The 21,566-nt window shown below is 41.3% G+C and overlaps 1 protein-coding gene across 1 annotated transcript; it reads right to left on the bottom strand.

Annotated features, from left to right (window-relative positions):
• Positions 1–17,180: 17,180 nt before the first annotated feature.
• Ch25h (cholesterol 25-hydroxylase) lies at positions 17,181–18,280 on the bottom strand. The gene has a single exon (XM_027406378.2). The coding sequence runs from the start codon at positions 18,278–18,280 to the stop codon at positions 17,426–17,428; it is 855 nt and encodes a 284-aa protein (XP_027262179.1). The 3' UTR covers positions 17,181–17,425.
• Between the last annotated feature and the right edge of the window lie 3,286 nt (positions 18,281–21,566).

Below are 21,566 nucleotides of genomic sequence, written 5' to 3'. Positions count from 1 at the left end.
CTGGGTCCCCAACTCTGGACAGATGGCCTCACCCCAAACCAGAGACAAGAGAGAACTGACCCTGATGGCATGGGCTTAGGGAAGCTGGCTCTGACCCCTCACCTGAGGCAGGTGTCCCCAGTGACCTGGACTGACCAGCTCAGCTACCACCTAGGTCTACATCTAGACATTGGGTTGGTCCATTCTAACATCTACCCCATCTAGGACCTGCTGGAGCTGCTGAAGGGACTGGATCTCAATGACTCAGGGTGACAGCGGGATATCTCGGAGGAATTTGTGAAGGTCCAGTGATGATGGACTTGAACCAGTCCAGTGACTCATTGCAATGAACAACTGCTAGTAAAGACGATTGGACAAAAGGTTATACTACATGACACACCTCTCCCAATGCCACCAGGAGGAATGAAGAGGTGTTGTGTTACAATAAATATTTCTGCCAAAAGCTGCCTGAGCCCCACCGCTACGCCAGCCGCCTGCCCGAGTTAGGCCCAAATGAATACACAGAAACTTGTATTAGGTTCAAAGCTGCTTGGCCAATGACTAGGATTGTTATCCGCTAGCTCAGTCTTAAATATCATAAATATATATATGTTATAAGACTTACCTGATGGGACGCCTTGTTGGCATCCCTCCTGGCCAGTGGATCACATCCTGCCGCTGGAGCAGGAGCGGAGGGGAAAAGAGGGCCCTTCCTGTTTCTTCTTTGCTTAAATATGAGTCTCCTTGCTATGTCACTTCCTGCCTGGATCAGCACTTCTCTACTACATTTCCCAGAATCCTCTTTGACTCCTAGTCCTGCCTAACTTGTCATTTCACTGGCCAAACAGTATTTTATTTAACAATCAATAAGATAAACATACACAGTACATTCCCCATCATCTCCTCTTTTCTGTCTAAAAAAAAAAAAAGAAGGATAACTTATCTTTTATAATAACTGAAGAAAACTATAACCATAACTATCTGTCTTTAACTCTATCAAAGACCACAGAAGGATAATATATAAACTCTAGAATTGACAGACATCTCGCTACCTGGACAGTCACCCAAAGTTCCTCTGTAACGTTGGGCATCCATCTTCAGCCCATAGGCCATAGTGTGTCTGGCACACTTCTCCATTTTAACAGGAACCCTTTAGTACTGTCTTGTTTTGTAAGTTTAGCAGTCACTTTCTTGTGGGTCTTGTATGTCCAGTTTATACAGCAAAAAACAGTCCAGGAAAGAGCAGTTTCTTGCCCAAATGGCTATCTTGCCATTTTGAAAGCAAACTCCATAACAAGTTTCTTCAATGCCCATCTTTCTTTCTGACGTAATTGGTGTGCCAGGAGCAGTTGTGTCTCACTGCCAAGAAAAATCCTAAACCATTTAAATGACATATTTCTGTAGGTCTTTGAAAGGTTTGAAGAATACATAACCATCTCAAATACATCGCTATATCTAGAAAACCTAACTAACTTAATTATAAGTTCTGACTATTATAGGTAAAAGATCTGTATAAACAGAAGCTTCTCAGTTTCAGGAGGTCCCATTTATTAATTGTAAATCTCAGTGTCTGTGCTACTGGTGTAATGTTCAGGAAGTGTCCTCCTGTACCAATTAATTCAAGGGTATTTCCCACTTTGTCTTCTAATAGGTTCAGTGTAGCTGGATTTATGATGAGGTCTTTGATCCATTTTGATTTAAGTTTTGTGCAAGGCGATAGGCTTAGGTCTATCTGCAGTCTTCTACATGTCTGCAACCAGTTATGCCAGCACCATTTGTTGAAGATATTCTCTTTGTTCCATCATATAAATTTGGATTGTTTGTCAAAAATCAGGTGTTCATAGGTGTGTGGGTTAATATCAGGGTTTTCAACTTGATTCCATTGATCTACCTGTCTATTTTTGTGCCAATACCAAGCTGTTTCCAGGACTATAGCTCTGTAATAGAGCTCGAAGTCAGGGATGGTGGTGCCTCCAGAAGTTCCTTTATTGTACAAGGTTGTTTTGGCTATCCTGGGTCTTTTGTTTCTCCATATAAAGTTGAGAATTGTTCTTTAAAGGTCTGTGAAGAATTGTGTTGGGATTTTGATGGGGATTGCATTGAATCAGTAGATTGCTTTTTACAAGATTGCCATTTTTACTATGTTAATCCTACCTATTCAAGATCATGGAAGATATTTCCATTTTCTGGTATCTTCTTTAATTTCTTTCTTTAGAGACTCAAAATTCTTACTGTACATATCTTTCACTTTTTTGGTTAGTGTTACCCCAAGGTATTTTATGTTGTTTGTGGCAATTGTAAACAGGGATGCTTCTCTGATTTCTTTCTCCACCAATGTGTCATTGGTATATAGTAGGGCTACAGATTTTTTTTAGTTAATCTTGCATCCTGCCACTTTGCTGAAGGTGTTTATCAGCTGTAGGAGTTCCCTGGTGGAGTTTTTCGGGTTACTTATGTAGACTATCATATCATCTGCAAATAGTGAGAGTTTGACTTCTTCCTTTCTGATTTATATTCCCTTGATCTCCTTTTGTTGTCTTATTGCTCTAGCTAGAACTTCAAGTACAATATTGAAGAGATATGGAGAGAGTGGACAGCCTTGTCTTGTACCTGATTTTAGAGGAATTACATTGAGTTTCTCTCCATTTAATTTGATGTTGGCTATTGGCTTGCTATATATTGCTTTTATTATGTTGAGGTATGTTCCTGTTATCCCTGATTTCTCCAAGACCTTTATCATGAAGGGGTGTTAGATTTTGTCAAAGATTTTTTGGCATTCAGTAAGATAATCATGTGTTTTTTCCTCAGTCTGTTTATATGGTGGATTACATTGATGGATTTTCATATGTTGAATCATCCTTGCATCCCTGGAATGAAGCCTACTTGATCATGGTGGATGATTTCTCTGATGTGTTCTTGGGTTTGATTTGCCAGTATTTTATTGAGAATTTTTGCATCAATGTTCATGAGGGATATTGGTCTGTAGTTCTCTTTCTTAGTTGTATCTTTGTGTGGCTTGGGTATCAAGGTTATTGTAGCCGCGTAAAAAGAGTTTGGCAATGTCCCTTCTGCTTCTATTGTGTGGAACAATTTGAGGAGTATTTGTATTAGCTCTTCTTTGAATTTCTGGTTGAATTCTACAGTGATTTGTGGTCATCCTTGTAGATTGCTGGGAATTTCCCTAGTGCCACATTTCTCATTAAGCCCATAACAGCTCCCTCTATCAACGTATCTCTTTCCTTCCTCTCCCATCCAGTAGCTGATGGAAGCAGAAGCAGAGATTCACAGCTAAGCACTGAGTCAAACTCCTGGAATCCAGTTATAGAGAGGAAGAAGTGATCAGAAAAGGGGTCAATACCATGTTTGGAACCCACAGAAACAGCTGACCTGAACAAGTAGGAGCTCAAGGTCTCCAGACTGACAGCTGGTGAACCTGCAAAAGACCAAACGAGGTCCCCTGAATGTGAGTGTCAGTTGGGGGGCTTGGGCAATCTATGGGACCTCTGGCAGTTGAACCAGTATTTATCCCTAGTGCATGAACTGTCTTTTTGGCGCCTATTCCCTATGGAGGGATACTCTCTCAGCCTACATAATAGGGGTGGAGGGGCTTGATCCGCCCCAAATGATGTGACAGACTTTGATGATCTGCTGTGAGATGCCTCCCCTTCTCTGAGGAGTGGATGGGGAGTGGAATGGGGAGATGGTGGGGGAATGGCAGGCCTGGAGGGAAAGAGAACTGGGATTGGTATGCAAAATAAGATTTTTTTAAATTTAAATTTAAAAAGAATAAACTTTCCATAATTTGTGTCAATATAGATGGTACTGAAGGATATTATGTTAAATGAAGTAAGCCAGACATAGAAAAAGGAATAACACGTTCTTACCCATGTGAAAGCTGAAAATATTCATTGATTTTATATGTGAGTAGTGGTCTAGAAACTAGGAAGGGAAGTAGGAAAAATAGAAGGTCAAATCACAGGTACCAACACATAGTCAGAAGGGGTGTATATATTATATGGTTGTATAACACAATATGGTGACATCACCTTAGAACAATTTATTAAATATTCTATAAAAATATAAAAGAGAGATGGGCTACCATATTGGTTCAGTAGGCTAAGGCACTTGCTGCCAGGACTCACGTGGTAAAATGAAATTATTAACTCATTTATCCTCTACCATCCACATGCTTACCATGACATGATTGAGCACAGAAAGAAAAGAAGAGAGAATGAGAGATAATAAAACATAAACTGGAAGAGCTCAAAGTCTCCTAGCACTAATAAATAAATAAATATGAAAGGAGAAAGAAATACTCACTCTCTAGATTTATTCATTCCACTTTGTATACACAGGTCAAACATCACAATTTACCTAAAATATATGCAATTACAAAAGAAAGCTCTGTCGAGTCTGTGTTATTGAAGCAAATATGTCATGACTGAGTCATTGAGATGTGACAGAACTAATTTATAGCTCCTGAAATGATCTCATGGTTGCTCAGAACATTCTTGAACCGATTTCTTTCAAGACTATCATCAGAAGATTTTGTTTACTACATATTTTTGAACCATCTCCCAGTGTATTTAAGAACTTCTTTTAACAATGGGCCTGATGAACTGCCTGTGCCTTTTATCTTGTGCAGTCAAGATTTATTGAATTGTGACTTGTGAACTATTTGCTTGAAACTCTCTGGCCCTAATCCCTTCCCTAAACCCACTACTGGATCTAACCTCTGAATTTAATCGTACAAATCTTTGTTCTTTATGCTCACCTCCAGTAAGTCTCATACATCCTAATGTTTAAGAACTCGGACTGACCAGAAGTTGAGCATTCATGAAGCCCAACTTTTGGAACGCAACATGAACCAGACCAGATGATGTTAGTATGTCAGGGAAAGCTTTATTGAAATTAAACACTCGCCAACTCCATTCCTCATTAATCACAAACATAGAGAGGGTTTCTCCAGAGAGGCAAACGTGAGGATATGGGGTGAACATAGACCCATAGCCATTCTCTTTAACATACTCTTCTATGTGAGTTGGTCTCTACACACTTTGTAACTTCAGTGTAAACTGTGAAATATATACTTATTTACTCAGCAAATACTAACCCTTGCCATGAGTCAAGTCTTAGTCTTGTCCACACAACACAGAGATAAGATAGTGTGTTTCCCCAGAGTTGCCTTTTCTTTCCAGGTGTCCTATAGTGATTTCAGAAGGGCAAATACGTCATTCCTGACAGTGAAATGTTAGAAATCCCCTTAGCCAGCTGCCTTTGCTGTTTCTGTGCTGTTTCTTGAGTGTCCTATGATGTGTTCTGAAGGTGTTGCTGTTGCCCTGAGGATGCACTGGATGCAGCAAAGAGGGCAGGCACAACTCCCTCCCACTCAACCATAACTACTCCAGTTTTCTGGGTCTTGTTACATGTCCATATTAGATTTTAATTAAGACAAGAAAATTGCTAAACCAATAACTTAAAGTTAGACACATTTTCAAAATTTTATCTTCAAAAGGTTTTCCAAATCTTTTTAAAGGTAAGATAAACCATTGCTTTAATATTTTAAGTAGAATTCATTGTTTGTTTTTATGGAGACTTCATAGTGTTGTTCATGATACTTGTACTAATTTATCTTCCCACAAAATTATAAGGGCTTTTTTCATAGCTCCAGTTTTTTACTTTGTGATAGCAACCATTGTGATAGGAGAGACTTAGAAACCAGCTTTTAGGTGAAACATCAAACATTTATGAACTCATATTTTCTTTGAAAACCCTTACTGGCATCTTAGCCACTTCTGATTCAAGTTGTACAAAAAGAAACACAGTAGATAGAGTTGAAAACCATAAATGCTAAATAAATTATTTAAATAAACTTCAGCTGTTACATATACATTTATCAAATACACATAAAAACAAAATAGCAACTCAGTTGGTTTAATCAATTGTCACTAGTGTAAATTTAAAGTTGTTTAGCTCCAAGGAAAACATTGCAAATTACCTCCATTTTTAAAACTAGGAAACCAGGATATTCACCTCCTCCATTTAAGTTACGAGCACCAATGTATTTGACCCTGATAGGTGTTTAAAAGACAGAAAATAAATATTTCCTCAAAATAAAGAAGTGTGAAAAAAGCAAAAAGTATGTGCTGTTTAGCATAAGGGTTTTTGCAAAAGAAAAAATTAGTTCTCTTTTCAGAAAAGCAATGCTTGTACCATAAGAGCATTAGGAGGCTGTAGGAAGCCTATCTAAATCTTTTCTTTTGCTGTTAGCTCAGCTTTCCTTGTCTCCTGTCCCATTTCCTTTCTTTCTCTAGTTGTTTTGCTGGAGATGGAACCTGGGATCTTCTACAGTCCAGACACTGAACCAAGTGTGCAAGCCCATCTTGTCTTGATCCAATATGTCCATAAATCAGAGAAAACAGTGAAGATTGGTGTTACTTTCATTAGACTCTTTCCCAACTGCCTGATCTCAGTCAAGGTGCTTGCTCTGGGAGGAACTTGACACAGCAGATCATGACATTCAGAGAACACTCTCAAATAATCACCAGGAAGAAGGTGTTTTGGAATAAGGTCAAACCACAGAAGGAATACTTTAGTCACAAACATTAATTCTCCAATTTCCTGGACATGTATTCTCTTGTTCCAACCTGTTCCAATCTTATCTGGCTTGACTGTCATAGTTAGTCTCCTTTGAGATATGGGTCTTAGTCTTCTTGTAGATACAGGACAGAGCCACTTCCCACTGAATTAAAATGTACATCCAGACCCTTGTTTCAAATTTATCCAATTGTTCTCAAGAACCTAGATATTGAAACAAAGTAAGAAATACCATGCCCTGTTATCACCAATTAATTATGTATATTAATATATATGTTCCAATCAACCCACTCATTTAGACAAAAAGTGCTTATGCTTCCAGCAAGGACAGATACTAACATGGAAATCACAGAGAACAACCCTTGGGTGGGTGTAAGGACATATTTCTCTAAGAAGGTAGTTACATGTGGGTGCCTGAGCATGAATAGAACTCCTTAATACAGTTGAGTGACAATCAAAAGGCTAGGCCATTTGTACTCTTGTCCTTCAGTCAGTAGAGAACCCACATCTACACTGGAGTATGTATTATCTACCTATGCTGAGGAAAGTTCTTGTTCAAGCAACTACTAATTAACAGTAGTTGGTGTTCTGCCATTTACTATTTATACCAAGACTTGTGACTGAGAAAAAAGATCATAGAAAAGACAGATCCAGGATAAATTTACGTATAGTGCTGGCTTTATTCTACTGGATTAGTCATCCTCAACTCTTATTAGTATAAAATTTCTAGGATAACTTAAGGAAGTTTAAATGTTTTCCATGTCATGATATGTTCTCTTAAATTCAGGTTTGAGATCTGAGAAAGCAAAGGATTTGTGTCTCCTTGACTTCCAAATGGCCATGCAGTTGTTCTAGGTGTCCTTGAAATTTATAAAGTCCAAAGGAGTTCATACTTTTGTTCGTTTTTTGTGGACTTGGGCTCTTTAAGATTTCTTTTTATTAGTTTTTTCTTTTTGTGTGTGTGTGTGTGTGTGTGTGTGTGTGTGTGTGTGTGTGTGTGTTGTGTTATGGATGACCTTGGAGTCTAAAAGAGGGAGTTAGAGTCCTTGGATCTAGAGTTACAATGGTTGCAGGCCATCTGATATAGGTGATAAGTCCTGAACTCCAGTTCTCCTGAAGAACAGCAAGTGATCTTAGCCCTGACTTGGATATCTTGCCTATCATCATCATGCTTTGACGCCAAATCTGCCTTTTGCAAGGCATAAAACTATCTATCCATCCAGCCTCACAAGTTTATAGTGTATCTGAACATTCCTATCTGTGAAAGCATTCTTCAAAGTACTTTGTAAATGCAAGGGAAGTTGAATTAGCTACTTTTCTATTGCTGTGGTAAAACATCATGACCAAGGCAAACTACAGAAGTAAGAGTTTATTTGAGCTTATACTTCCAGAGGGACAAGCATCTGTCATTATGAGGGGAGCAGGTAGGCATGGCAGCTGGAAAAGAAGCTGAGGCTCACACATTGAATTGCAAGCACAAGGTGGGGGTGCAGAAAGAGAGAGAAAAGGAGGGAGAGAGAGTGAGAATGTGTGTGTGTGTGTGTGTGTGTGTGTGTGTGTGAGAGAGAGAGAGAGAGAGAGAGAGAGAGAGAGAGAGAGAGAGAGAGAGACTGGAAATGGTATGTCTTTAAGCTCTCTCTAGGAAGACCACACCTCTTAAGCTTTCTCAAACAGTGCCACTAACTTAAACTTTTCAAGCTTTTGTGCATCAAAGGACAACATCATCAAAGTGAAAAGATAACCCACAGAATATCTGATCAGAACATTGAAGTGCAGAATAAAAAAAAGTTGTACAATCTGATGATAGAAAGATAAAAACATGTTTTAATTGTAAAAAAAAAAAATACTTTGTGAGACACAATGAACACTTTCCCCCTAAGGTCATTGCTTTGGACATTACGCAGAGAGTGAGAGATTTTGGAATACTCAGTCCTAAATGGGATGTCTCCGTCACATCCCTCCCTTTGGAGCTCGGGAAGCCCTGTGGAAGAGGAGGTGGAAAGAGTGTAAGAGCCAGAGGGGACAAATGAAACAAGGCTCTCTAAACACAGCAAGAAAGACCAGCACACATATGAACTCACAGAGATGCTGGCAGCATGCACAAGGCCAGTGTGGATCTGTGCCAGATGGGATCCCATTGCGGAGAGAGAAGTAGACGTGAGCAAGCCCAGGGTTGTCTGTGATGCTGGGCTGTGCACCGGTGTCACGGTCATAGAGAAGCCTCACTAGCACAGGCCAAACCAGTGGTACAAATAATAAATAAGTTCTGATCCTGGATCACTAGCCCCACTGGTTTCGGGACTACTATCTACCTCCCAGGACTCAGTCTGAAACTCACACCTGCAGCCTGCTTTTAAGTCCCTCTTAGTCACCCTTCAGCGGGTTTCAAATCATCCTGCCAGAAAAATCCAAGCCATCCCTGGTCTACATGTAGCACTAATTTTTTTTTTTTTTTTGCCAACTTCTTTCCCAGAGGTTCAGTTTCTTCCTTTCTCACTGGCAAACATTAGCTGCCGTGGTCCTGAAATCCAGTCACAGAGGATCCTCTGTTAAGATCAGGGGTGAGTTAGATGACAGCAGCTGCCTGTCAGAATGAACCCTTGAGGTGACTTACATCTTCCTTTTAGGAATGCACGGTCCTTGAATGAGGGAACTCATCTTTGTCTCACAGAAAGACAAGCAAGTCTCCAAAGGAAGAGGCAGAGACCAATCTTCCAAGTGGATGTGGACTCATTTTCCCTATGAATTTAGAGAAATGTGGCACAGAAAAGATGAACTACTGGGGGACAGCAGTGCATGGTGAGGGTAGAAGTGGCCTCGGAGATCTCTCAAGACTGCGTGGATCACGGCTTGGATGGTGACTAGCTGATAGAGTTCTTTGTGCCATTTGTGAGGAGTCAGATGAATTGGTGGGTGTAAAATGAGTCAGAGAATCAAATATATTGGGAGGATTTGATCTCAGCTGCAGAACAAGACAAGATGAAAATGAACAAAAACAGAAGCAGAAGTGACCCGGCTGGAGACAGACAGACAGATACCAAGCTGCACTGAGTAGGATGATTGCCTTCAGAGAAAGGCAGGCTATGTGCTAAGTGGCTGTTACATCAGCTGAATGTTCAAGGATGTTCTGCAGGCACCATCCTCCTATCTGCAAGATGTGTTTGGAAATAGAGATGTGTTCTACCAGGAAGAAGTGGTTTGGGCTTACAAGTAGGAACTGAATCTAAGTGACTTTGGGCATGTCTGAGCATAAAACTGTGAATTTACTCTGCATTTAAGTTGTTATAAAATAGTTACCCTTTCCCACCTAGGAGATTAGTTGATCCAAATGGGGTTTGCTGCCACAAAACATCATCAAAGCATTCACTTCATGTTTGGCCTCAACCAACTACACAGTCAGTTAGCCTACTTAGCCCATGGGTCACCACAGTTCTGACCAGCACTTAGGAAGTGGTTTTCCATTCTCCAGTGATGGAAACCACTTATAACCTCCTAGATTCATTGACACCAAAGGAGTCCTCCCCCAACCTAAAGGCAGAAGGAAGCCACAGAGTTTTCATGATATCCTCTTAAACACATGAACCAGAAGGACATTTGGTCAACCAAGAAGTGATGATCTCATTGGATATCATGAAGCCTGGGACAGAAAGTACAGCAGAATTATGGCCTAGAAATGAAGCCCATTGGAGATTACAAGACTCAGATTTGCCAAGTGTTTTCAGAACACAACTTTGTCCCATTCTCTTTCTAGGAAAGTTTGTCTCTCTTTTGTCCTCCCTGAAAATCCACTCATCTTTCCTTGATTGGGTATAAGAGTACCACCATTCATGAGCCATGGATAATATGCTCAACATTATCACCTAGATTCTCTTGCTTACATAGCCTAAATTTCCAGAAAATGTTCTGTTTATTCACACATAGATTAGATTTCCAGCCCAGGTTTAGAAAGCAGTGGCCATAACTAAAACTTCATATGATAAAACCATGGCTACAGGGACCAGTGTGTGTGAATTGTGTGTGTTTGCAAGCATGGTGTTTGTGTGTGTGTGTGTGTGTGTGTGTGTGTGTGTGTGTGTGTGTGTGTGTGTTATCAAGTCATCTGCCATATCTTTAGCTTCAAAGCTAAATCTTATGACATGAGGTCCTTATATTAATTCATCATCACCACTACCATCAACATTATTTAGTATGATTGACATATAATAAAGTATAATACTTGAAATTTATAAATAGGGAAAACTTGACAGACCCATACTCCTATGAAGCCATCGGTACAACTAGGAAAGTACATGTGTCTATCTTCCCTCAAAGTTTTCCAGTATCTTTGAAGTCTTCCCTGTCTCCAAACAGCTGACATCTATTTTGTCACAGTGGATTTATTGGCATTTTATGTCAATGGAGCAATCTAATATATATGGTAGATGACTTTTTATTCAGCATTTTAAAACTCATCCTTATAATTGCATGTATTAGTCTTTCATTCCTATTTATTGCTGAGAGGTATTCCACTTATGAATGCTTTCTTAAACTCTTTTAAACTGAACTTTTCTGAGTAAATGTGTGACAAGATTGATCTGAAGCACTTCTTTAAGACTCTACATGATGACCCAGCAGTTTAATCAAAAACTTAGCAAACAAAATGGATTGCAACAATGACTATGTAGTGTTCCATAACTGCTTGTTTGACACTCAGCAAAATAAAGCTCCCAATAATTTTGGAAACCCAGCGTGTGGGAGGGAAGGATGAGCACAGGTCTTTGTGTTCCAGAACATCTGTGCAAACCAAAATAAGTCACTTCCTGTCTCTGAACCCCAGTTTCCTTATTTATAAAATGAGGAAACTGAATAGGATCTCTGGGCCTTAGCATTTATGGGTTCTCCTAACTTGCCGGGGATAGCACGTGAACTGTCTTCCTCTAGCCAAAGTGTATCCTGCCAACAGCCTTCCCACGGGAACTTCGCAGTAAGCTTTGTCCACACAATGTCCACCTCTAAGAGGCTGCATTTAAATTCTTTTTGCTGCCAAGGTTCATTTCTCTAGCAGGCAGCTGCCCTTGGCTTGAAGGAGAATGGGCCTTCCTCCTGGTGAAGTACCCTCACTCTGGCCACTGGCATGGCCTCTTGCTTCCAAAAGTACTCTAGCTAGCCAGCCTAGGCATCAGATGTAGCCCCAGATCCAGCCTCTTTCAGGTATGGTCCTCTGTAGTACCTACCCATTGTATGACACCATTCATGGAGAAAGATGAACAAATGTCTACTCACTCCATACAAGGAACTGATGTGAGACCAAGGTAGCAATACTACCAGTGTCTAACTTGCTGAACCAGTGAGGTTTTGGGGGTTATTTACTGTATATAGGTGACAAGTCACTTGTAGGAATGTGAATGACTCAAAAGCATCTGCATCACCAGAAGCCCACTACTATGGGTGACATCTCCTTAAGAGCTGGAACGCTGGTGTTCTGTATTACTTTAAGGAAGCTCCACAAGTAAGAAAGTCTCCTCATGTCAACTTATATAATCTTGGAAAGAGAAAGGATTTATGAATCTTCTAAGTTTCAAGGGCTTCCCCAGACTTGGGAGTTGTGGTGTTCCTCCACTCACATGGAATATTTCAATTTGTAACTTCCTTAGTGGTAAGGAGAGTTCTTCTAGGATGTGAAGTCTCTCGGTTCAGAGGAAATTGCTACACAACATGAACCCTTCCTTTCCCTGCTGGATGGAAAAACAGAGCCTTGTGATGTCAGGGATAGATAGAGGGAGAGGGGAATTTCAGATCATTATCTCTGCAGACAAGTTTGGATCGCTCATTCTCCCTACTGCTTTGCCTCGTTCCATCTTCACGGAAGCATTAGGAAGCAGTGAAGACTGCTTCTTGCTGCTCTACCTTCCACCTACTTCACAGAGATAGAAACCAATGGGTGATTTAATCACTTCACTGAAAGCAAATCATCAGGAGCTCAACCACAGGCTTAGTCTCCCAGGCCTGTGGCCCAAGCTCTGAGAGAGCCAGAGAGCACTTTCCAAGAGTAAGATCCTGGAAGGAATAAAAGATAGGAGGCATGCTCTTTCTTTCACAGACTTTTCCTGCAGTAGAGAAAATGATTGCTCAACCTTTTTGGAGCAGATGGCAATTACTATAAAGACCCACATATGATCAAGGTATAGAGAATAAGATACTGCCAAATGCTCAACAGTATCTATATCATACCCATCCTCCACCCAAGCCTCCGATCTTAGGTGAAGATAGGGCAGAAAGATTGTAAAAGCCAAATGTGATGGATGACTGCAAGAAAACAATGCTTTCTGGGCACAGCAGAGAAGTTACACACATGAATTCAAGGCAGTTGAGACAACATACACAAGGCCAGCATGAGTTTAGGCCAGACAAAATTCCAAAATGGAAAGGAGAGGTAGACACTAAGTCCCAGCCTTGGCTAAGGATCTGTCAGCAGTTGATTGTGGCTAGAAGAGGGAGAGTCGGTTTTCTTTGAGGGTACAGCCCCTGGTGGGTAAACCACCCTCCAGTGAAGGCCACCCCCTCCAAGAGCACACGAACAAAATAAACTGTCCTTGATGTTTTTTGTATTATGTCACTGAGGTCAGGCTTTTAGTGTTTATAGTCTCATCTCACTTACTGTTGGTGTTCTCTTTCCTGTGTATAGACAGAGATGTGATCTCTCAGCTCCTATCACCTGCCGCTATGCTTCCCCTGTCATGATGGACTCTTCTTCTGGAGCCATAAGCCAAAATAAACTCTTGCATAAGTTGCTTTGGGTCATGGTACTTTGTCATAGCAACAAAAAAAGAGTAACTACCACATCTCTTTTACAGATGAGGAAGTTGAGCCCTGGAGCATTCACCCTGGTTACACAGTGGCCATGCAGTGGAGCCAGGCCTGGAATCAAGACAGATGTCTGGACCTCCTAACTCAGATAAGTACCACAATTCTCTGCTGCCAGTTATCATCTTACACATAGAGAAACACATTTCTCCTTCCCTTAAAATGTGTCAGCATACCTAGCAAGATCTATGCTTCTGATCTATTTTACCTGTGTTCTCTCACAACCCCTGTGACATGAGCAAGTGGACATAGCCCTGAGAAGTTTGATGGCTTATGAAGAGGTAAGATAAACTCTGCCTGCTGGACCCCAACTCCAGCCCCTGGAAGCCTTGCTACAAATATGCCTTAAAGTTCCTATATGACTCATTCCAGGCTTTGAGCTTCTTACTACATTTTCAGTATGTCAAGTTTCCTCATTTCTCTCTGATTTTACAACTTGAAACATGAAAAATAAAAGACCCACAGATAGACATTGGGATTCACACTTCAAGCTGAAGATCAGAGAAGCAAAGCTAATCATTAACTCTTAACTCTATCACAGACTGAAAGCTCTGTGAATCTTCAGACTGCAATCCTAGACTGTTGCCTCCCCTCAATGTGACTGGAGACCCTTTGCTTTTCCCTTTTACACCTCCCTAGCATTAGGACTAAAGGCTTGTGATCCCAAGTGCTGAGATCACCTTTGTGTGAGCTGTTTCTCTTTAGGACTGGATCAATTTCATGTAGCTCAGTGTGACCTTGAACTAACAGAGATCCACCTGCTTGTCTCTTGAGTCCTGGCTCTATAGCTTGTGGGCGGCTTTGCTTTCTGTACCCTCAGGAAAGCTTTAATAAAACATAAATAATATATCACCACAACAATTGTCTATCTCCCACTAGTTATCAGTTATGCCTACATTCCTGATTTTTGAACTCAGAGAGGCTCCACAATTTGGGTTCAATGCCTCCCTTTCTTTGGCATCACTTAGCAGCGTGCTAGTGCTTACCACATTAAATTAGCTGAATAATACTTATCTGACACTTCTCCAGAAACTTGTTACCTTCTCTAGAACAGGACTGTGAAATATGAGCATGGCCTGAGTAAAAAGCTGAGTTGGACTGGTGATGGAAGATGAAGAACAAAAAGAAATAGAAGAAGGAAGACATGATTGATACCCAAGCTGTGTTTCCTGTGCTTTCCATGTAACATTTAACCAATATGTATCAAGAAACAAGTGTCATTCTGGGGGAGGAGACAATTAGTGAACATAATAAAAATGGCTGTGTATGTGTTTGTATAAAAGAGAGGGAGGAAAGAGAAAGGGAAGAAAGAGCAGAATATATATATATATATATATATATATATATATATATACTCATAGATATATAGTATATATAGTATATAGATAGATAGATAGATAGATAGATAGATAGATAGATATAGATAGACTGTATGTGTGTGTTTAGATATGGTTTGTATAGATATACACATACATAGTATATGTTTGCGTATATAGTATCTATATATAGCATGACTTATACATGCATGCATATATATTCATATAGCATATAATAGATTTATAATATATACAATGTGTTCATTTATAGCACATATATACATACATAGTATACAGATGCATGCATTTATACATATGTAATCATGTGTAGACATCTGTATAATTTGTGTATATAGTACATGTATGCATAATGATATACAGACTATATATTTTGTATATATACACATATAAATAGTATGTATGTATGCATGTGTATATGCTATAACGTCATTAGTAGATTTTCAGGGTCATCAGGAGGTGGGAGGAAGACCCTTGTTGCACGCAATACAGACTTTAAAAAAAAGTGCCTGCAGCTTGCTTTCTTGCTGTGATTGATAAGGATCCACTGAAAGGAAACAGCCAGAAAATTAGGAAGTAAATGCTTTAGAGAAACCTCACTAATGTCAATCAAGAATCATTTTCTAGGATGAAGGTTAAGAACACACACACACACACACATACACACACACACGCTCATACTCACACCATAATAAACACAAGCCAACTAAGGAGATAGAAAGCCATCTCATTGAATTTCCTTATTAAGAATATCCCAATGCCTATTTCACTCCTACTGGGAAAAAGATACTAACCTTGTGTGGGATCAATTCTCCATCTACAATGTGAGATCCTGGTGATGAGGAGGAGACCTCAAAGAGCAAGTGAAATAAAATGTGAAAAAAAATATACAAATACAACCTGTTTGTCTTTGTCATGTAGCCTTTCACCTAACTGAAAAATCCTTCATCTTCCTCCATGGGTCACTGAAGAGGACTTGGAGAAAGTGTTTCCCCAACACTTTCCATGTGTACAATTGCCTCATCTCACTTCCCTTAAGGGCAAGATGACATGATACTACATTGTTACAGACACTGACAGTGACCAGAGACAGATTATTGTGGCTTTGGGATAGCTGGAGCCTTCACAGTAACTAACAGCTGCACCAAAGATTCTACATCTGCCTGATTATCATTTCCCAATGGTGAAGCATATTTATTACAGCCCCTTCCCCGGGATCTCTCTTCCTCTTTCTGGGAAGTTCACTTTTTATAAATAAGTGAGATCGTTATGTCCCCGCCTGCAGATAAAGGAGGCACTAACTTGAGTACAGAAGTCAGGAAAACACATCTGAGTGAACAGGAGAAAGTCAGCCAGGTAACTCAATTGTATACTGCCAATCACTGGGAAGACTTAGAGCTATTTCCCAGGAATCTCCTTTGGCAGACAATGGAGACCAGATCTTTAGATGATTCTTTAAACCCTTAAATGAAATCATTTAGGTTCATACATGATGAGCCCACAATTACGTGCAGAGTTACAGACTTCTGACATCTGCCACTTTAACTTTAGCCCATGTAAACTATGTCCTCAATTTAACATTAAAGTAACTAAGCAGCAGGTAGGTGGGATGGCTGACGGTGACATCAGCGTGGCTAGTGAAAGGATATTGATTTTCACATGCAATCTGCATACCATCTCCTTTTATGGATGAAGAAACATGGGGTCTAAGACCAAATACTACTCTTACTCTTTGTCAAGGAAGGACCGTATACATTCCATGTATGTCTTCATTAAGAAAATAAACTATACAAAATCTCCAGGGGACCTTGTTATAAGGGTCAGTTGTACTAGCTAAGAATGGACACTGCCCAGAAATGATCAGCTTCTCTAATGCACAAACTTGACCTGTCAGTGCCCTGATAACAAGGCATCGATTGCCCTGCTGCTCTGACTCTAACTTGCCCCAGACGTACCACTCCACAATGCAATGTCTGTATATATAAATATAATACACAGAATGAGTCTATCATGTGCTTCTTATGAAAAAAAGCAAAAACAGCTAAAAATCATTCTGAATCATAGCAGCCAGACAACACCTTCCTTCTTCCCTAAATTCTTTCCCTCCCCCAAACACCTACCACCAGATTCCTCTTTACATGACAGGGCTCAAGATGCTTCAAAGAATACTGAGTATCCCCCCTTCCTTTTTAGATTTCATCCGTCAGATGCAACAGGAACCAGTGCTTGTTTTGTTAATGTTCTTTTTTTATTTTTAAAGTACAAACAAAATTCTTTCAATATAAATAAATCATTTCACTCAATAAAATAGAAAAAATACTATAACCTTAGTCACCGCCCAGCAGGAACAAGTTGAATTATTTAAAGAGTCAGAAATCAGGCCTTGCACCAACATATGTGCTTAGCCCAGTTTCAGTGTGATTTCAGACCTAGGAAAGTCTTGGCTCTACAGGCAAATCATTCTAGAGATCATAATGATTCAAATATCCCATGCTGAGTGTCTAGCTGATGTCCCGAAGTTAATGACATTGGAGTGAGCTGGATTTTGATACCAAGACTACACTTAAACTGACACACAGACATTATATAAATTACTTCGTCGGGTTGCAGAAACACATCAGATTGTATCATGTTCGTCGACTAATAAGTTACTTGCTTCTGAGAAAAATAACTCAAGTCTGTTTCTTTTCCTGGGTCAAATGTAAAGTGCACAGCTCTGGGGAGCCTGAGGAACGCAGGGTGCCCAGCATTTTGTCCCAGTGTGTGAAGTACGGAGCAAAGTTGCAGTTAAACTGAGAGTGATGCAGGTCGTGATGAGCCACACCCCCATACCAGCCAAAGGGCACGAGTCTGTGAGTGGACCACGGGAAGTCGTAGCCTGAGTGGTCCTCCACCGACAGCCAGATGTTAACCACGTGAAAGGTAAGGATGGTGAGTGGGTGACACTGCAGCAGCGCCACATTCAGCACGTCGAAGAAGGTCAGCGACAACAGCTCCCAGACGCTCATGTATTGCGTGGCCAGCGCGAAGGAAGATGCGTTCTGGTGATGCACCTTGTGGAAGGCGCGGTACAGCCAGGGCACCTTATGATGCAGGAGGTGCCACGCGAAGATCTCAGTGTCGAAGAGCAGCAGGCAGATCAGGACGTGGCTCAGGAGCTGCAAGAACTCCGGGGCCTCTGGCGGCAGGAGCGCCGGGCTGCGAGCCCAGTGTAGCAGCGTCACCGGGAACACGAACACGAGGTGCTGGTAGAGCGTCTGCCCCAGGCAGGGCAGCAGCTGCTTCGCGGACGGCGAGAAGTCCGGGTGGATCTTGTAGCGTCGTAGCATGGGCACCCAGGGACATAGGACATCCAGTACCACGAATGGCAGGCAGAAGCCCACGTAAGTGATGATGGAAAAGATGACCGGGAAAAAGGGTGAGCGCGCAAATGCCTCCCCGGTCCTCAGCGTGTCCCAGAGGGGCTGTAGGAGCAGCTGGCTGGAGCAGCCCAGGTCTTGGAGCTCCGAGCGGTTGTGGTAGCCCATGCTGAGACTGCACCCCACAGTTGCAGTCCCCCCAGTCCCGCCGACTTTTCTTAGGACTGCGGCCCCGCCCCCAATGATGTCAGCTGCCCTTCCCTTCCTTCCCCGCTACAGAATCTTGCTTAGATAACCCAAAGTTTTTCGTTAGGTTAGATGGCTCTGCCCTGATCTCAGCTGCATCAAATCGCCTCATCCGCATACATGCGTGCAGCTGCACTTCGAGCCGGTCCCCAGGCCTACGGAACTGTTTGCTCACTTTTCAACCGACTTACTGTGGACAGAGGAGTGAGCAATTCTGGCTAAGGATAATTCACTCGCCATCACCGCTGCAAAGTAGTGTGTTCATCACCATCAGAAAGTCCTGTTTCGCAACCAAAGCCGAATTCAGAGTTTTTAAATGTCCGTAGTGACTGTGTCAAGACGTATGTCTATATTCTTGGAGATCTGTGGGTGTGCGCACCTCACCAGTGCATTTAATGGATGCGCTGCAAACAGCGATAGACTCCTTTACAAAAAGGGAACCCGGAGTCCCCCTCCCCCCGCAGAGGCTCCAGAAAGGAACAGCCAGGCTCTGGTTAGTACAAACCGTCCTCCCCTCCACTTGAAAACGGGCTGCCTTGTACAGGGACCAGAACCTGTAAGAAGTCCTAAGAGGAGGCATCACTGCCAGCCTTCGCTCTGGGATGGAGAACTGAGGATGCTAGCCTTAACACCCACCGAGGGTCCCTTGTTTGGGTCAATGCAGCTCAAAGCCGGGTGGAAGTAGTGATCTATGCAATCCTACAGCCTCCCCGGAAGCCTGATAAGTGCGGGGAATGTCCCATCTCCCCTGCCATTTCTTTGGAGGTCCCTTAGGCTTTGACTTTTGCCCAGCCCTCAATTTTTTTCCTACTCCTCAACTCCTCAACACCCTTTCAGATGGTGGAGCTGTAGGGCCAGAGACTGAGCACTGGAGGACAGTGCTGTGTCCTGGAAGAGCCCTCGGGGAGTCCAGCACAGAAACCTGCCTCTGCATTTCCCCTAGGTAGCTAAAATGTGGCACAAGAGACCCCAGAGGAAACTGGGGCCATTTTACTAGTTTTTCCTTCTTGTGTAGTGTCCTTAAGCCAGGCCTTCTCTTCTGGAAGCTGACATAGTCTTGCGCAAGCTTGCATTTTCCTGTGTTATTTTCCAAGGGAAAACAGCCATAAATGGCCCTAAGAGCCTGCTGTAAGCTCTGAAGGACAAGTGGACTTCTGTCTCCACTGACTCCCTGCCAGGAACCCCTAAGAGTCTTACTTGTGATTCCACATTCCTCCAGAGCTGGCTCCCACCTCTATCAGGAAGGATGCAATGTTTCCATTACTGTGACTTCACAACCCTCGATCTAAGGGCTTAACACACACAATGAGAGGAAATAGGCTACACATCATTTTAATTTTGTACTTCACAGGTAACAACTAGGATATTTGAAATAGTAAGATTTCTTTCAAGAAGAAAAGATAAAAGGATATATTATAAGGAACAAACACATAGTGTAAAAATACAAAACAATAAATGGGCCTAACATATAACCAGAAAATGTGTGTGTTATTATAAACAGGTTCACGTTATATATACATATATTTATGTGTGCATGTGTATGATATACATACATATATGATATGCATACACAATAGGCAAGTTCATAATTCAGACTTCCCATTTGCTATATGTCCCAGAGTTATCATTGATGAAGGAATATGCCCATTCTTCACTCATTCTTTAGGGTCTCGAAACTGAAGCTTCCAGCCTTACAGAAGCCTCAAAAAAAAAGTAAACATAATATAATTTTATAAAACCTATTACAACTATTATGGAAATTTGATTGAAGATGTCCTTCTGTATATTTGTTTCTCTTATTGGTTGATGAATAAAATAATGTTTGGCCAATAGAGGCAGAAAGATAGGTGGGATTAGGAGACGAGGAGAATTCTGGGAAAGGTAGGCAGAGAAGGTGGGCAGAGGATGCCATGTAGCCACCAAAGGAACAGCAGGTCTGGGCATTCTCCAGTAAGCCAAGACCCTGCAGAAATACTTAGATTAATAAAAAAAATGGGTTAATAATTAAGAGAGAGCTAGCCAATAAGAAGCCTTAGCCATCAGCCAACAGTTTTATAGTTAATATCGTGTCTGTGTGTTTATGTGGGGCTAAAGGACAGCAGGATCTGGTGGGACAGAAAACTCAAGCAACAGAAATCAGTGTGGAGTTGTCTCAAAACAAAACAAAACTACCATATTACCCATGCACTCCTGGCTATATACCATCCATATCCTATTGATGTAAAAGAAACACAAACTGGTAGAATTCGTATTTTAAAGGACTTACTAATAATCTTCTTTGAAGATTGAATCACACAAGTGGAATTTAGCTAAAGGAGTGCTGCCTTCAAAATACTCCAAAGATAAGTAGTCTGCTAAACAGACCTACAAGCGATAAGGGAAGTTTAGGATGCTAGAATATAAATATTCACTCATCAGGACTGACCAGCCATTAGGCTCTGGTTCCCATGACAAAGGAGACAGCTGGCTGACTTATGACCAGTCATCAAGTCCCGATTCCCTTACCAAAGACATACCTCTAAAGGACAGCTTCTAGTGGGAGTGTAAGGACACAACCACCAGTAAGTTCTGGTCTCCCATTACATCCTCTATGCTCTCATCAGGGAAAGCATAGTTCTGCCTGGGGGGCAAGATAACCCTTAGCAACAACTGTTTGAAAATGTACAATACTGTCTTACTTCAGCCTAAGAATTTGCTGGATTTGCAGGAATCTTTAAGTTGTTTGAAGTCTAACCGGGGGCCAGACTTGAAAGAGATTTAAGTATGACAGTGTGTTTAAAATGCATATGCCTAATAGTATATAAGCTAAGAAAAGCTTCTCTTGGAGTCTGGATCTTCCTTAATTTCCAAGTATATGGAGTGATTTCTCACTAGTAAGGCATGTTATTTCCCTAACACTACCACAGAAACACCTGTCTATCTATGTGCATTGCTACTCTATCCACAATAGCAAAGACATGGAACCAGCCTGGATGTCCATCAACAGATAAATGAATAATGAAAATGTGGTCTATAGTCACAATGGAATTGGATTCAGCTGTAAAGAAAAATTAAATTTTGGAATTTGCAAGAGTATGGATGGATGGACCTAGACAGTATAATATTAAACAAGGCGATGCAAATTCAGAAGATAGCAACTACATGTTTTCCCTCATATATGGTTCCTAATTTGCAGTGTGTGGTGTGTGTGTGTGTGTGTGTGTGTGTG

The sequence above is a fragment of the Cricetulus griseus genome, chromosome 3 (assembly GCF_003668045.3).
Source record: "Cricetulus griseus strain 17A/GY chromosome 3, alternate assembly CriGri-PICRH-1.0, whole genome shotgun sequence".
Classification (NCBI taxonomy): Eukaryota; Metazoa; Chordata; class Mammalia; order Rodentia; family Cricetidae; genus Cricetulus; species Cricetulus griseus.
Note: the sequence above shows the minus strand (reverse complement) of the source record. Positions and strands in the feature narration are given on the sequence as shown.